The sequence below is a fragment of the Leptodactylus fuscus genome, chromosome 3 (genome assembly GCF_031893055.1).
Source record: "Leptodactylus fuscus isolate aLepFus1 chromosome 3, aLepFus1.hap2, whole genome shotgun sequence".
Lineage (NCBI taxonomy): Eukaryota > Metazoa > Chordata > Amphibia > Anura > Leptodactylidae > Leptodactylus > Leptodactylus fuscus.
Window position 1 is genome coordinate 17,924,391 of NC_134267.1, and position 18,587 is coordinate 17,942,977.

General features: G+C 41.3%; 1 protein-coding gene across 1 annotated transcript in view; it reads left to right on the forward strand.

The window, feature by feature from the left end:
* SPATA17 (spermatogenesis associated 17) overlaps window positions 1-18,587 on the forward strand; it is a 131,495-nt gene that overhangs the window by 58,629 nt on the left and 54,279 nt on the right. Inside the window, exon 6 of the mRNA XM_075267166.1 lies at window positions 8,411-8,534. Coding sequence (XP_075123267.1) covers window positions 8,411-8,534 — 124 coding nt within the window. The remainder of the gene's footprint in view (window positions 1-8,410; window positions 8,535-18,587) is intronic.

Genomic DNA, 18,587 nt, shown 5'->3' on the forward strand with positions numbered 1-18,587 from the left:
TAAATCACCCACCCAAGGACTATTACACCCCAAATCACCCACCCACCCAAGGCCTATTATACCTCAAATCAATTATACCCCAAATCACTCACCCACCCAAGGACTATTATACCTCAAATCACCCATCCACCCAAGGACTATTATACCCCAAATCACCCATCCACCCAAGGACTATTATACTTCAAATCACCCACCCATCCATCCACCCTATGCCTGCCCCACATCCCCATACCCACCCCCGGCAACCCCAACTCCCTATACCCATCACTCTCCCCTCCAACCCCCCCATACCCACCGTACTTGCTTTGGAAATGCCAAATGTGTATTCGGATGTGCCAATAAAGCCTCTTTGATTGATTGATTGTGTTAGGCCGGCTTCACATGGGCGCATTCGGTCCTTGAAACATATTTCGGCCATTTGCTCCTGGACTGAATACCAAGCAGGGTCTTCTCCTAGCATTATAGTCGCCCATGTTGCTGGGAGTCCCTGCCTTCCCGGGTGTAAAGGATCTCGCCTCGCCAAAGCCACTTTGACCCAGCCTCTGGCCTACCTGGCCTTGCCACAGGCAAAACTGCGATCACCTTCTTACCTTTACCGTCCGCTCTCACCCTGAGAGAGGGACCGAGTCTTATAGGATAATATGAGACAAGCTTTCTCAAGTTTTAGATTTATTAACCCAAGAGGGTCGATACTAGACAACCAACATACGTAGAGATATATGCTAGTGGATATAAGCTTATATGGTTACAGAAAGTTATGTTACAGTGCAGGAAGATAAAAGAATAAAAGATTAGAAACCGAATTATAATGCCCAGTTGGGTCTCCGGAGTTCACCTCATGAAATCCAGGGCACAGTCCTTTAGAGTCCCTAAGTAATTCTTAGGTGGTAAGGGTTTGACTCCCCATTAGCAGAATAGTCCAGGGTGCATGGTATCTCCACAGGCAAAGGAGACCTTAGTCCAAGGGATTAGCTTCCACAACATCACAGCACTTCGTGACACATCCCAGCAGTCCAGCAGAACAACAAGAACCTGGGTTCTTGTCAAGTGTGACAATATCTCTCCACTCAGCCCCCTCCCACGATGAGGTCAGCAAGGTGGTCAACTCTCCCCCTCACCTTGTACCAGTATGACTATATACGGTCATAATTCTTTGAAAGTCTCCTATGGAGTCAGCTTGTCTGCTAAAAGGTGATAGTCTCAGTCCCCTGATCCCAGACACCCCCTGCTAAGAATAATGAAGTTAGCACAATCATGACAATGCTGTGCCCAGGTTGAGACAAAGGGATGAACCAAGTTACCTCCAGGGAGGAATTAGGCTTCGACAGTTGGACACTATCTCTGGCATCTTGCTAATCAGGTCGAGTAAATTAACAGGGCAAAAGGAAAATATATCTGAGAAGGCAGTGAAAAAAACCCCATAACTCTGGGCCATTCATCACACCGGGACTACTGTCTTGGACAGAACACATGACTATAATACTGGACAGTAGCAGTCAGGGACTCCTAGCAGCATAGACAACTATGGAATCTGGGGTCAGACTCAGTGTTTAGTAAAGGAAACATGGCCGACATCCCTATTTAATTAAATAAAATACTTCTGTGTGAAGCCAACCTTAACTAAGGCCACAATTGCATCTAGATTTCCACCCAGTGTGTCTAGAATATCTAAAAAATATAATATACCATTGTAGTGACTGGTTGATATGAGTATGAGTTTCTGTATGAAATACAGTAAGTGTATTGTGCCATGGAGGCCCCCCTGGCTCAGGGCCCACCAGGGAATTCACCTGTTGATTTGTGGGCCAGTATATTTACTACACAAGATATGTCCTACAAATGTGGGGATGGAAGGGACGAAGCCCCTGACTGTGGGATCGAACCACACAGAGGTTTTGTAGTCTGTAACATGGAGACTCATAGATTTACATGAGAGCTGTATACACAAAATGGAAGGAGATCTATAACCAGGTCTGGTATACAGAGCTTTTAATGACCTGACTACCTGACAAGGCGTTCATGTGCACAGGTCAGTGACTAGTCAATGTCCAGGACACAAGCCGGCCATGCGGGGAGAGCGCTGACCAATCAATATTAATTGGTTTAATTAGCGAGGCAAATAGAAATGTCTCATCCCACAGAAAATCTGTAGCTAGTGCTTACTGATCAATGTATTGGACACGTTAGAGCGTAGAAGTCGTGTGTACAGGGCGATGGTCTATCAATGGATATTACAGGCTCAGAGTGATGGCGCCACCATCTTCCCAGCTAGCCCCCTGCACTGCGCCATGTTTGATAAACCGACGTCCAGGAAAATGTAAGACTCCGCTCACACTTTGAGTATAGGTTGGGGCATACGTCCGACGTGGCCTAATAACATGGTGTGAACTGAGCCAGTGTTAGTCCTGGGCCAGCTTACAAACTGATGGCATGTCAATAGGATTATCATCATTATATGACCCAAACATGGCCCTGGAGCAGAGTTGTGGTGTGACTGCCGCCCGTCATCTGGGACCATATACAGGATAATACCTGGGATAACACGAAACTTTATTCATACATTAAAAAAAAGAATTTGAATGGGAATATTATTAGCAAATCCACAGCTTGCAGCCGCGAATGTCCACAACAGAAGCCATGACAGGTCCAGGAGGATGGAAAAATGGCCCATCTAATGACAGACAACAACGGATCCTGAGGGACCCCACTGACTGTAAGAGGGTCTGGCGGATATCTGTTATCATTTTTCTTTGACGTTGGCAAAAAAGTTTGGCTTTCGGAATCTTTTTGTTTTCTGGGACTTCTATATCTGTCTATCAATCTACTCTCTATCTACTTCATTTCTTTTCTTTTTCTTTCTTACAATCTACTATCTCTCTCATATCTATCTATCTATCTATCTATCTATCTATCTATCTATTATAATAATGTAATATCTATCTATCAATCAATCATCATCTATCTATCAATCAATCATCTATCTGTCTATCTATCTATCTATCTATCTATCTATCTATCTATCTATCTATTATAACAATGTAATATCTATCTATCTATCTAACAATGTAATATCTATCTATCTATCTATCTATCTATCTATTATAACAATGTAATATCTATCTATCTTTCTATCTATCTATCTATCTATCTATCTATCTATCTATCATCTAGCAATCAATCATCTATCTATCTATCTATCTATCTATCTATCTATCTAACAATGTATTATCTATCTATCTATCTATCTATCTATCTATCTATCTATCTATCATCTATCTTCTATATATCTATTTATCTATATATCATCTATCTATCTATTTATCTATCTATTATAACAATGTAATATCTATTTATCTATCTATCTCCTATCTATCTATCTATCTATCTATCATCTATCTATTTATCTATCTATCTATCTATCTATCTATCATCTATCTATCTCATATCTATCTGTCATCTATCTAATCTATCTATCTATCTATCTATCTAGCAATGTAATATCTATCTATCTATCTATCTATCTATCTATCTAGCAATGTAATATCTATCTATCTATCTATCTATCTAATCTATCTATCTATCTATCTATCTATCTATCTATCTAGCAATGTAATATCTATCTATCTATCTATCTATCTATCTATCTATCTATTTATCTCCTATCTATCTATCTATCTATCTATCTATCTATCTATTATCTATCTATCTATCGCTCACATATGACATACTATATACTAGAGTATATGACATAGTGCCATTTTGCAGAGTCTTCTCTTGTACATCCATATTGGGGACTTTAATCGAGATGAAATCCTTTGGCCGTTCCTGTTTATCCGGGATCCATCAGATACAGATCTGTGCGATAGTAAATTACGCTGCGGGTTCCCGCAGAAGGTTACAACATTAAACACACTCTTTGGAAAGTGTAATACAACTAATCTCTCTGAAGGGCAAATAATTCAGTGAAATCTCATCTTGGCTTAGGGCGAGTAACTACTGTACGCCCGCAGTCCGTAACTCATGGTAAAGACCTGGCCATCGGGTATTAACACTTAATTAAATCTATACGCATCAATGGGCGAGGTTCCAGAGATTCTAGCAAAGGTTAATTAGACGAGCTGTTTCTGAGGAACAATCTGAGGGATGTTAATTGACCCGAGATCTTCTGCCCATCCTGCCCCATAGCAAATTCTGTGTTGTCTGACAAACTTCATTGGTTTTCTTTGTGCTTTATAGGGAGATGAATGCGGCTCGTTGTCTTATCATTGATAGTATTAGCTTATTATTGCAGCACGGATACATGGCAACATACAATGGATCGCTGGTACTCTATATACCTTCACATGGTGCATGATGGGGCGCCGTATGGTGAAGTGCTCCGGTAGGATATGGCACAATTCCTTTTGGTCAGATTCCATATTATGAAATATAATGGGGGCTACAATGTAAGCGCCTCGCGCTTTCACACATGTATTATTAGGCCCCTGTTCACCTCATTTTGGCCACTGCTGGACAGATATACAACCCCAATGCAAAATCTGTCTTGGGGCCCCTTGTGCTGTCTATAATACTGGTATCTTCTTATGTTGTAGAGAGGCCTTTGGGCCCCCTCAGACTCAGGGCCCAGTAGTGATTGCTACTCCTGCACCCCCTATAACTACGCCCCTGCTGGTATATGCCAATGTATAACATACACAGGCATGCAATAAACAAAAAGTACACTATGCGCTGATCCTATGAGCCTATGGGCCTTGTATGATGCTGTATGCTTATTCCATAGATTTCGCTGAATGGATATGACTGGGATTCCTCCAGATATATCAATCACTGCGAAATGTTAAAGCTCCCCTACAGAAACCTACAGCACCAACTCCTCCTCATAGTACTCCATAGTACTGCAACCTGTCCAAATCCCTAAATGGATGAGCTGCAGTATTAGTCTGGCTGGTCTTTCATCTTGTTCGCAAAGATCAGACACCACCTACAAGCCATTGATGGCCTATCATACAGGGAGACCAGAACTCAGCATATGAACTCTGCAGATAGATAGGTTAAGGTTACCTACCGTAAATTAAATGGTGTTTCCCCTTGTGAATCGCTGCCTCTGTTGTAAAGATATTGCTGTTTTCGTCAGTATGCAAATGAGCTCTTTGGTACAATGTCCATGCCCTTATTGCTCCAAAGATCTTATTTGCATATCAACAAAAAATCTCGGCAATAGAGACGATTCACAAGGGAAAGAACTGTTTGATTCTGGTGACACTAACCTATCTATCTGCAGGGCTGGGGTGATATGCTGGTTCTGGTGACAGTAACCTATCTATCTGCAGGGCTGGGGTGATATACTGGTTCTGGTGACAGTAACCTATCTATCTGCAGGGCTGGGGTGATATGCTGGGTCTGGTGACACTAACCTATCTATCTGCAGGGCTGGGGTGATATGCTGGGTCTGGTGACACTAACCTATCTATCTGCAGGGCTGGGGTGATATGCTGGTTCTGGTGACAGTAACCTATCTATCTACAGGGCTGAGGTGATATGCTGGTTCTGGTGACACTAACCTATCTATCTGCAGGACTGGGGTGATATGCTGGGTCTGGTGACACTAACCTATCTATCTGCAGGGCTGGGGTGATATGCTGGGTCTGGTGTCAGTAACCTATCTATCTGCAGGACTGGGGTGATATGCTGGGTCTGGTGACAGTAACCTATCTATCTGCAGGACTGGGGTGATATGCTGGTTCTGGTGACAGTAACCTATCTATCTGCAGGGCTGGGGTGATATGCTGGTTCTGGTGACACTAACCTATCTATCTGCAGGGCTGGGGTGATATACTGGTTCTGGTGACAGTAACCTATCTATCTGCAGGGCTGGGGTGATATGCTGGGTCTGGTGACACTAACCTATCTATCTGCAGGGCTGGGGTGATATGCTGGTTCTGGTGACACTAACCTATCTATCTGCAGGGCTGGGGTGATATGCTGGTTCTGGTGACAGTAACCTATCTATCTACAGGGCTGAGGTGATATGCTGGTTCTGGTGACACTAACCTATCTATCTGCAGGACTGGGGTGATATGCTGGGTCTGGTGACACTAACCTATCTATCTGCAGGGCTGGGGTGATATGCTGGGTCTGGTGACAGTAACCTATCTATCTGCAGGACTGGGGTGATATGCTGGTTCTGGTGACAGTAACCTATCTATCTGCAGGACTGGGGTGATATGCTGGTTCTGGTGACAGTAACCTATCTATCTGCAGGACTGGGGTGATATGCTGGTTCTGGTGACAGTAACCTATCTATCTGCAGGACTGGGGTGATATGCTGGGTCTGGTGACAGTAACCTATCTATCTGCAGGACTGGGGTGATATGCTGGTTCTGGTGACAGTAACCTATCTATCTGCAGGGCTGGGGTGATATGCTGGTTCTGGTGACACTAACCTATCTACCTGTGGGGTTTGGGTGATATGCTGGGTCTGGTGACACTAACCTATCTATCTGCAGGGCTTTGGTGATTCTGGATAAACGTCAGTGATTGTTTGTAGGGGGGTCTGATCTTTGACTGAGTGACTGTGGCTTTTTATATATTTTTAAGCCATTCCTGTGTTCATAAGACAAACAACCCCTCTAACCCCTTAAAGGGGTATTCCCATGTACATAGTTTTTTTAAATTTGTAGATGATAAGTACCATATATAATTGAGTATAAGCCGAGTTTTTCAGCACAGTTTTTGTGCTGGAAAAGCCCCCCTCGGTTTATACTCGACTCAGGCAAAAAAAAAAATTAAATATATATAATTTTTTTTTTTTTTTTTTTTTTTTTGGGGGGGGGGTCTATGACCAGCCGCAAAAGTAATGTATAGAATCTCCCATAAAATAGTGAAGCGAGCCTCCAGTAGAACCAGCGTTGATTGGCCAAATGCTGTACTCTGTATGGCATTCGGCCAATCAACGCTGGTTAGTGCATTCCTATGGGAAAAAGTCAGCTCGCGCATATCGCAAGCTGACAGGGATCCCGACATAATACAGTGACTTGGGCGTGTTAGATGCTCCCAGACATGCTTCCCCTGCTGTCCCAGTTGCATTCCAGGGTGTTGGCATCATTTCCTGGGGTGTCATAGTGGACTTGGTGACTCTCCTGAGTTGCAGAGCGGGCAGCACGGTGGCTCAGTGGTTAGCACTGCAGCCTTGCAGCGCTGGAGTCCTAGGTTCAAATCCTGCCAAGGACATCTGCAAGGAGTTTGTATGTTTTCCCTGTGTTTGCGTGTATTTCCTCCGGGTACTCTGGTTTCCTCCCACACACCAAAGACATACTGAAAGGGACTGTAGATTGTGAGCCCTATATGGGACAGTGACTGTCAATGTCTGTAAAGTGCTGTGGAATATGATGGCGCTATATAAGTAAGCATAATAATAAATCCCCTGAAACGAGCATTTTTTCCCCATGGACTATAATGGGGTTCGATACTCGTTCGAATAGTCGAATATTGAGGGGCTATTCGAAACGAATATTGAATATTTTACTGTTCGCTCATCTCTACTTATGAGGAGACCACCGGCGTTTCCGTAGATATAGTTGACATGCTGCGATTTCCAAAACCGCACTGGTTCTGGAAACGGTGGTGTGTCCGCGTGGTGATTTTTACAAAGTGGGCATGGGAATTGCTAGAATCCCATCCACTTTGCCCATACTGTAAAACGCCGCGACCTCATCCCGTGGGGCCCCGGTCTTACAGTGCTTTTGCTCGTATGTGCTCATCCCTGGTGACAGACTCCCTGATTTTATACACTGTTAGGCCGGGGCCCCATGGGCCATAAACGCCGCGGGATAAATCGTGGCGTCATACAGTAACTGCAAATCCCATGCCCCCTTTGCTGTAAAAACTGCAGCGTGGAAACGCCGTGACTTTCAAAACCGGGACCGTTATGGTAATCGCAGCATGTCAATTATATCTACGGAAATGTCGGCGGCTTCCCCGTACATATAATGGTAGCAGAGAGTCCGCGGAGGAAAACTCTGTGAACTTTCTGTTCAAAGCGCTGCAGGAAGAACCGCGATGCATTCATGCCGCGTTTTTTCCGGCCGCGCTGCATATTGTCCTGTATTTATTTTATCCTGGCTTTATTCACACATCCGCGTTTTAATGACATGCCCGCGATAATCCCAGACCGCACTCCACCCTGCTTATTTTTGGGTCGTGCAATGTCCTTGGTTAATCCGGTTTTCTTTTCCCGGGTTCTTCCATTTTTTTTTTACTGAATAAATACAGTGAAGTCGATGGATATCTGCGCCATCCGTGAAAAATACGGATGTCATCCATATGCACATTGCGTCCGTGTGAATTAAATATATGTATATTTTGTAGATTTGTAGGACTATTATTATTATTTTTTATCTGTGTCTTGCAGGAAAGAATTGGAGGAATATTCCGAGATGAGAAATAAAGAAAAACTGAAGAAATCTTTGGAGAGCACGGAACGTGAGAAGGAACGGCAGGCTAGAAAGATGCATTACCTCCTTAGTACTGAGCAGGTTAGTGTACAGTGCAAAGCCCTGACAGCTCGCAAATGCTACAGGGACTCCCACACTGACAGAGACAAAAGAGGCGGCTGAATAGGACATGACGACTTGAAAAGATATCACAAAAACACAACTTCTACTTCAATTAAGTGGTTTTCTTGGTGTGAGGGCAGATAGCATGGCCGCCTGGTTACAGCATCAGAGCCCAGTCAGCACTTTCATCTGTGGCTGCCAGAAAGCAACACAAGAACATTGCCTGACAGCAAAGGCTAATTTACTGCGGCTCCTTGTCATGCTGATGCATGTAGCAGAGCTGAATGTGTTACGTCTAGTGGAGCTGACTATGTCGAGTGCAGAGTTGGGTTTGTCGTATGTGCAAGAACTCAGTTTATCAGGTGTAGTAGTAGTCAGGGGCTAAGCATAGAGTCACACAACCATAGTAGAAGACATTTGATTTTGCACCCGGGGGCTCCCACTTTCACAGATCCCTCTTATATTTCAGTGTGGAATTTGCTGCGGATTTGAGGGTGGATCACATCCCCCAATCCGCAGCAGATTCCGCCCAGATTGTTTTCAATGGGAGGCAGAGATTGCAGCAGGACACGGAAAAAAATAAGCGTCCTGTTCAATCTTGCTGCAGATCGAAACTCCTTGCTGACTAGGCCCATTCATCTAGGAATCCCGTTGCGACTAGACTGAAATCCTCTTCATTTTCTTCCGTGCAAACTTGCCCTAAGGCTGAGCTCACAATGGGTATTTTGAGACAGATACAGTCTCAAAACCCTGACCAAAAAGTTGGCTCCCATAGAAATCAATGGGAGCCGGTCCGTTCTCTTTTCCGGGAGAGGTTAGTTCCGACTCCCGGAAAAAAGAACGGACATGCTCATTCTTCAGGCGGAGTCGCCTCACAAATCCGCCTGAAGACACTCCCTCCTCCAGACTAGGTCCATTCATTTGGGCCTAATTCGGAGCGGAGTGCGTGACTGCGCAGTGCACCGTCATCCAGTCGCAGCTACCCTTATTTTGGACCAGAACCTAAGGCAGCCTCCACCTCACGTTCCAGACCAAAATACCCTGTGTGACCCCGGCCTTATACCTCCTTCACACGACTGTATTTTTGATCCGCGATTGCTATGTATGCCATATGCAGAACTTGTCAGGTGTTTCGGGCTCAGTGTTAGATGTAGCAGTGCTGAACTTGTGAAATCCATCAAAGCTAAACTTGTCTAATGGAACAGTGATGTATCAGATGTAGTAGTGCCGGATATATCAGATACAGATAAGCGGAACTTGTTGAGTTAGTCATTTGCCTCATCTCTAAGCTGCTCAGATACGGGTTTCTCAGATACAATACTCAATTTGTCAGATGTAGCAGAGCCGATTGTCGTTGTGACATCTTAGCGCATTACCTGTGGTTTCGTATAGGACTTTATAGATGAACTCAGCTCTGCTACATGTGTAGGATGAAGGCCAGCTCTATACCTTGCTACACTGTGACTGCTTGTTTAGTAGCATATGTTTGGTGAAGGTGTGTACACAATTCATTATGCTAATGTGCCGCTGTCAATACGTACTTAATGAGAATGATATACCTGACATTGTACCGCAGCTTTATACATCCCAAGACATTTCACCACCAAACCAATTAACAAGTTCTATTGTTTAGGTAAATGAGGACAGCCTGCGGGCCAGATGCCATCCTCCGACGCTTCACTTCTGCCCCACTGACTTGCTTGTTCTTGATGCCTAAAATAAATGTGACATTCATGAAAATGATTGTAAAAAAATCACTGATAAACATCTGAAGTGTCGCCGTACTTGTAAGCTCTGGCATAGTATGAACATTGCTAAAATAACAACTTCTCAGGTAATATCTTTTGGAAGTTATACAGTTAGGAACATATCGTGTACTGATCCTGAGTTATTCCTGCATTATACTCCAGAGCTGCGCTCACTATTCTGCTGGTGCAGTCACTGTGTACATACATTACATTACTTATCCTGTATTATACTCCAGAGCTGCGCTCACTATTCTGCTGGTACAGTCACTGTGTACATACATTACTTATCCTGTATTATACTCCAGAGCTGCGCTCACTATTCTGCTGGTACAGTCACTGTGTACATACATTACATTACTTATCCTGTACTGATCCTGAGTTACATCCTATATTACACTCCAGAGCTGCGCTCACTATTCTGCTGGTGCAATCACTGTGTACATACATTACATTACTTATCCTGTACTGATCCTGAGTTACCTCCTGTATTATACTCCAGAGCTGCGCTCACTATTCTGCTGGTACAGTCACTGTGTACAAACATTACATTACTTATCCTGTACTGATCCTGAGTTATATCCTGTATTATACTCCAGAGCTGCGCTCACTATTCTGCTGGTACAGTCACTGTGTACATACATTACATTACTTATCCTGTATTATACTCCAGAGCTGCGCTCACTATTCTGCTGGTACAGTCACTGTGTACATACATTACATTACTTATCCTGTACTGATCCTGAGTTACATCCTGTATTGTACTCCAGAGCTGCACTCACTATTCTGCTGGTACAGTCACTGTGTACATACATTACTTATCCTGTACTGATACTGAGTTACATCCTGTATTATACTCCAGAGCTGCACTCACTATTCTGCTGGTACAGTCACTGTGTACATACATTACATTACTTATCCTGTATTATACTCCAGAGCTGCGCTCACTATTCTGCTGGTACAGTCACTGTGTACATACATTACATTACTTATCCTGTACTGATCCCGAGTTACCTCCTGTATTATACTCCAGAGCTGCGCTCACTATTCTGCTGGTGCAGTCACTGTGTACATACATTACATTACTTATCCTGTACTGATCCTGAGTTACATCCTATATTACACTCCAGAGCTGCGCTCACTATTCTGCTGGTGCAATCACTGTGTACAAACATTACATTACTTATCCTGTACTGATCCTGAGTTATATCCTGTATTATACTCCAGAGCTGCGCTCACTATTCTGCTGGTACAGTCACTGTGTACATACATTACATTACTTATCCTGTATTATACTCCAGAGCTGTGCTCACTATTCTGCTGGTACAGTCACTGTGTACATACATTACATTACTTATCCTGTATTATACTCCAGAGCTGCGCTCACTATTCTGCTGGTACAGTCACTGTGTACATACATTACATTACTTATCCTGTATTATACTCCAGAGCTGCGCTCACTATTCTGCTGGTGCAGTCACTGTGTACATACATTACATTACTTATCCTGTACTGATCCTGAGTTACATCCTGTATTATACTCCAGAGCTGCACTCACTATTCTGCTGGTGCAGTCACTGTGTACATACATTACATTACTTATCCTGTATTATACTCCAGAGCTGCGCTCACTATTCTGCTGGTACAGTCACTGTGTACATACATTACTTATCCTGTACTGATACTGAGTTACATCCTGTATTATACTCCAGAGCTGCACTCACTATTATACTGGTGCAGTCACTGTGTACATACATTACATTACTTATCCTGTATTATACTCCAGAGCTGCGCTCACTATTCTGCTGGTACAGTCACTGTGTACATACATTAGATTACTTATCCTGTACTGATCCTGAGTTACCTCCTGTATTATACTCCAGAGCTGCGCTCACTATTCTGCTGGTGCAGTCACTGTGTACATACATTACATTACTTATCCTGTACTGATCCTGAGTTACATCCTATATTACACTCCAGAGCTGCGCTCACTATTCTGCTGGTGCAATCACTGTGTACAAACATTACATTACTTATCCTGTACTGATCCTGAGTTATATCCTGTATTATACTCCAGAGCTGCGCTCACTATTCTGCTGGTACAGTCACTGTGTACATACATTACATTACCTATCCTTAAAAAGGTCGGTATTTGGGCATACTTGAAACTGTAGAAAGTAAACTGACTCTCCAAGGTAGCACATTCCAGTGAACTGGTGCAGCTTTTGAGATTTGAGTGGAATGTTCTGATTATGGAGGATTTAAGACTTAGACAGTTAGGGTTTAGACAAAGATCGAGGAGAAGATTTAGGTGGTGCAGCATCATGCAGAGCTTTGTAAATGAGAGTGCAAAATTTAAAGTGTACTACCCCCATTTATAAAATCATTATCACACATGAGTAGTGCAGGTGAATAGAAGAAACTTTGTAATATAACTTATTAAAGAAAATAGTTTCCTTCGCCACTTCTCAGGCTGCTCTTCCTCCTTATCTTCACTCAGACTGTAAATCTGTATAGAATTCATCTCTGTACTCAGGCTCACAAACAGAAGTCTATGGAGAGGTGAATAGGGAGGATGAGGCTGCTGTTGGCTAGAGTGTCTTATTCTGTGCAGTCTTATCTTTAAAGATACCACAGTGTGGCAGAACTTAGCAGCTGTAATTATTTGCATGTCTTATCCTGCAGCCTCCCCCTTTGTCTCTCCATAGACTTCTGTGTAAAAAGTAACTCAGCTAAAGTGCAGAAGTAAACTTTTTCCTTTAATAAGCTATGTAATAAATTTCTTATATTCAGGTGTTTTAGAATCGTAAATACAATGCATTACAATAGGTCCACTGTGTTGGCAGATTGTGGAAGACAGACTAGTGGGGAGTTACAGTAGTCACGATGAGAATGTAGTAGGGTGACAATAACAGTTCAGTTTTCGGAAGATGAAGTTTCAGATGGCGATAAGACATGATGATGGAGACAGTAGACAGAGAATCACTGGTATTTTGTAGTAGTGCAGGGAAGAGGTAGATATGTAAATGGATCTCATTGGCATAGATATAGTACAGAAATCCAAATCCTCTGGTGGCTTGTTCAATAGGGACTGTGTAGAGTTGGAAGTGGAGAGGACCTAGGACTGAACCTTGAGGAACCCTGAAAACAATGGGAAGAGAAGTAGAAAGAGAGCTGGCAAATGACACATTGTGCAGGCAGAGAGATAAGGAGGAGAACCAAGAGAGAGCGGTGTCCTTGAGGCCAATCAAGTGGAACATACTGAGGAGTTGTTGTTGGTCTACGGTGTCAATCACAATACAGAGATCAAAAGAATAAGAAGATAATAGTTGTCAACTCCTCCCCTCTCCATTGATTGCGTGAAGACACAGAACAGAACCCCCTCCAGTCACTGTGAAGATGTCTTACTTTTAATGAATCTATGGACAGGACTTCCCTAGTTACAAGGAGTGAACCGCAAATTAGCTAGAGGGGAAACACCTGGTGGTAGGAACTTTAGAGAGTTTTTGCAGGCAAAAAGCAGCAACATTTTTAATTAAAGTGCATTGCATTTTGGTCCAGAATCACATGCTCTATGTAATGAGACAAAGTTGTATGAAAAGTTAGTGACTTTAAGTGCAGATGGAGTAGAGTATGGAAACCATATTGCAAAGGACTGAGAAAAGAGGTAGTGGAGAGATTAAGCAAAAACAGACCTAGTGTTCCAGGAGTTTGGAGGTGAAGGGGAGATTAGCAGTTGGTACAGGAGGGGGTCAAAGTTTTTTTTTTTGGGGGGGGAGGGGTTAAGAAGTGGTGTTATTACAGCATGTTTACAAGAGGAAGGAACAATAACAGAAGACACAGAGAGCTTAAATATATTGGTAGGATAAGAGATGATAGCCAGGGAAACAGAGTGGACAAGGTGAAATGTTAATGGGTCGCTAATGTAGGTAGTAGGGTGAGAAGAGGAAGGGAGCTGGGAGTTTTCTTTTTTTTGTTAATGGATCAAAGACTATACTGTCCCCTAAGTGTGGAGGAACCATCATAAGTTGAATATGCTTTCAAGTTACAATGACTGTCGCAGTCAAACCAAGACGTCTGTACTAGGCTATCTCGATATAAGTAAGTTTAAGACCAATTTTATGACAGATGGAAGGGGAATCTTCTAACCCTAGCAGAACTGTATATTTTGGTGCCCATACCTAAGTATTCGACTGAAAATGAGTGTGAGATAGTGATAGTGTGCATAGGAGAGGGAAGAGCCACTTTCGCTGAGGGTCAAGCATGTTAAACTTGACATATCTATGGACGGGACTTCCCTAGTTACAAGGAGTGAACTGCAAATTAGCTAGAGGGGAGCTAGAGGGGTCAAGCATGTTAAACTCGGCATGTTCGGCCCTATTAGATGGTTTGCCAACAATTAGAGATCGTATAATTGCTAACCCAATATTAACTATGAGAATCTATGTAAGTGACAGCACACAGATTAGAATATGTAGCCACAAAAGCTAACAATATGCAAAAAATTTATGTTGGAAAGTTTAAAAAAATCCTTTATCCAACTATTCATTGTGATTTTTATCCTGTAGCAGGAAAGCTTTCTGTATGACATCAGTTCAGACTATTGTTATATACTAAAGTGTTATATAGCATAGAGGCTGAAGGGCCGCATTTCAGGGTCCTTGTCTAAAAATATTCAAAGATTTTTATGGGCTCCAGTTCGTTTACATATTATTAAGATATATCATCTCTTCCAAATCCATAAATAATGTGCCCTGCTCCACCTACTGGCTAATAGTGCACATAATATGTTTGTCTTAATACATATCATGACAGTCCTGTAAAACAGAGAGCAATGCAAATTATGCTATTTAGTTAAAAATAGCAAAAAATAATATACCGTGGCAACAGAAAAACTAATATATATATATAGAGAGAGAGAGAGAGAGAGTGAAAGAGACAGAGAGATTTTTTTTTCAAATATTAGTTTTTATGTACAATGCAAGAAAAAAAATGCTATTGGCTGTTTTATACAGATTATTATAATTTTATTAATTTTATTTAATTTTATTCTTTTTTCCAATTTTTTTATGTTTTTTTTTTTTATAACCAATCCTATTTCCTTTTTCATTTTATTATTCTAAATTTCATTTTTTTTTCATAGCCAACACTTTGACACACTATAACATCATATTATTTTGTACTTTTGATTATTTACAAATTTTTTAAGTTTCGGAATTTATATTTTTATTTTTTTATTATTATTTATAAAAAAAAATATTTACCTTTTCTATCTATTATTTGCTTTAACTTCAGAGTTTAACTGCTCACTTATCTGTTTAATATTTTTGAAAGCTGAATTTTTATATATTATTATTTCTAAATACTTTAAATAGTTTTTGTTAAATATTTTTTCCTTGAGGTCAATGTCGGTAGACATTTATTATTTTATTTAAATATTTCAAAAATTTTAAAAATTTAAATAGTCTATTCTAATATTTTATCTGTAATATTTTTGAAATATTATTTGTATAGACATAAACAATACATTTTATTATTGTTTTTTGTTTTTTTAACCCCTTCCCGCCGATGGCATTTTTTGATTTTCGTTTTTCGTTTTTGACTCCCCTCCTTCTAAACCCCATAACTTTTTTATTTCTCCGCTCCCAGAGTCATATGAGGTCTTAATTTTTGCGGGACAATTTTTTCTTCGTGATGCCACCATTAATTATTCTATATAATGTACTGGGAAGCAGGAAAAAAATTCAGAATGGGGTGGATTTGAAGAAAAAATGCATTTCTGCGACTTTCTTACGGGCTTTGGTTTTACGGCGTTCACTGTGCAGCCAAAATGACATGTCCCCTATATTCTGTGTTTCGGTACGGTTCCAGGGATACCAAATTTATATGGTTTTATTTACATTTTGACCCCTAAAAAAAATTCCAAAACGGTGTTAAAATTTTTTTTTTCTAAAAGACGCCATATTCCGACGGCCGTAACTTTTTTATACGTGCGTGTACGGGAATTTATAGGACGTCTTTTTTTGCGGGGCCGGGTGTACTTTTTAGTTCTACCATTTTCGGGAAATGTTATTGCTTTGATCACTTTTTATTCAAATTTTTATCAGAATTAAAACAGTGAAAAAACGGCGGTTTGGCAATTTTGACTATTTTTCCTGCTACGGCGTTTACCGAACAGGAAAAATATTTTTATAGATTTGTAGAGCGGGCGATTTCGGACGCGGGGATACCTAACATGTATATGTTTCACAGTTTTTAACTACTTTTATATGTGTTCTAGGGAAAGGGGGGTGATTTGAACTTTTAATTCTTTTTATATTTTTTAATATTTTTTTTAACTTTTTTTTTTTATTTTTATTTTTTGCATTTATTAGACCCCCTAGGGGTGTTGAACCCCAGGGGGTCTGATCACTAATGCAATGCATTACAATGCTAATGCATTGCAATGCATTGCAAAAAATCATCATCTCTTTTGCAGGCTGTATACACCAGCCTGCAAAAGAGAGAATTTGCAGACTGGCTGGGAGCCCTTAACAAGGCTCCCGGCTGTCATGGCAACGGGGGGTCGGCCCTGGAGCATGCTCCAGGAGCCGGCGATCCCTGCCAAAATGGCGGCGCCCATTTGGCAGCAGCGCCGGAGGGGTTAATGCCTCCGATCGGTCCGGGGACCGATCGGAGGCATCAGAGCCGGTTGTCTACTGCTTAAAGCAGTAGACACCCGGCGGCTATGACGGCCGCCCGGCTCCCGGGCGGTCGCCATAGTTACAGACCCGACACGCGCCGTACTATTACGGCGCATGTCGGGAAGGGGTTAAATAATATTGTCCTTAAGGCAACTAGATATTTATTTTTTTTATTCTGAATATTTTAAAAATTAAAAAATCAAAGTATTTTATATATATATATATATATATATATATATATATATATATATATACATACACCCGTATATACACCGTTTTACTACAAAAAAGCTGGGTAAAATTGACTCGAGTATAAGCCAAGGGGGGGAAATGCAGCAGCTACTGGAAAATTTCAAAAATTAAAATGGTCGGAGTTTTGGGGTGCAGTAGTTGCTGGTGCTGGGGAAGGGGAGGGGGTGTTTTGGTTGTCTGTCTGCCCCTTTCCTAAGCCCTGTTTTTTTTCCCCCACTTGGAATTCAGCCTGGCTTAATATAGGGTATTTGCAGTGCTCCTATTAACCCCTTCCTGACAGAAAAGGAGCCCTGCAGGTCCCCAATATTCAGACACAGGGATACCTAATGTGTTTGTGTTTCACAGTCATTTTCTACTTTTGCATGTATTCTAGGGAAAGGAGGGATTTATAACTTTTATTTTTTTATTTTTTTTAAATCTTCTTTTTTTTTTTTTTTGCACCATTTTATGGGAGATTCTATACATTGATATTGTGGCTGGTCATAGACACCCCCCCCCCCCTCCTAAAAATAAAAATTATTTTTTTTTTTTTTTGCTGACTCGAGTATAAGCCGTGGGGGGCTTTTTCAGCACAAAAACTGTGCTGAAAAATTTGGCTTATACTTGAGTATATATATATATATATATATATATATATATATATATATATAAATTTAGATATGTAGAAATATTAGAGATATTTTATATTATATAATTTTTTTCTTTATTATTATTTTGTAGAACAGTTTGATTCATAGGATTAGATTTATTTAGATTTTTAACCAGACACTTATTATTATTTACATGAAATAGAATGAATGTTTTTGTTTTTCAAAAATTCTAAAACATCCCTTTAAGTCCGAAGAGTTTTGTCTGAGCTGTTTTAGTAGGTTGGGCTCTTCTTTTTGTCCATTTGCAGTCTATGTTTAATAGTGACAGCGGGGAATAATCATAAGGAAGGTCAGCACATCTTTACAAGAGGTTATTTTTTAGCTACTCCATCATTGTATGTGCCACATGTCTGCCGCCTCCTTAAACCTCTTCCTGCTCCTGTGCCCATGATGCAGTGAAAGTCATTGTATAAGTGGTGATTATGGCACATTCATATCTTACCACACAGATTGGGAACGTGACCTCAGCCGCTCGCCTGGCCTTTCCTACCCCTGAGACAAAGAAAATCACAAGTTTCTCCCAAACCTCAAACTTATGATTAATAATGTTTCCAGCCAAGTCATCGGGGAATATGGTCGAGCTTCGCTGCCAACCAAGCTAAGAATATTTCATTCACATCCACTATTTTTAGGAAGAACGCTGATTACGGGGGGGGGGGGGGAATTTATTATAGAAATGAGATATGACAAGAAAATCGCTCA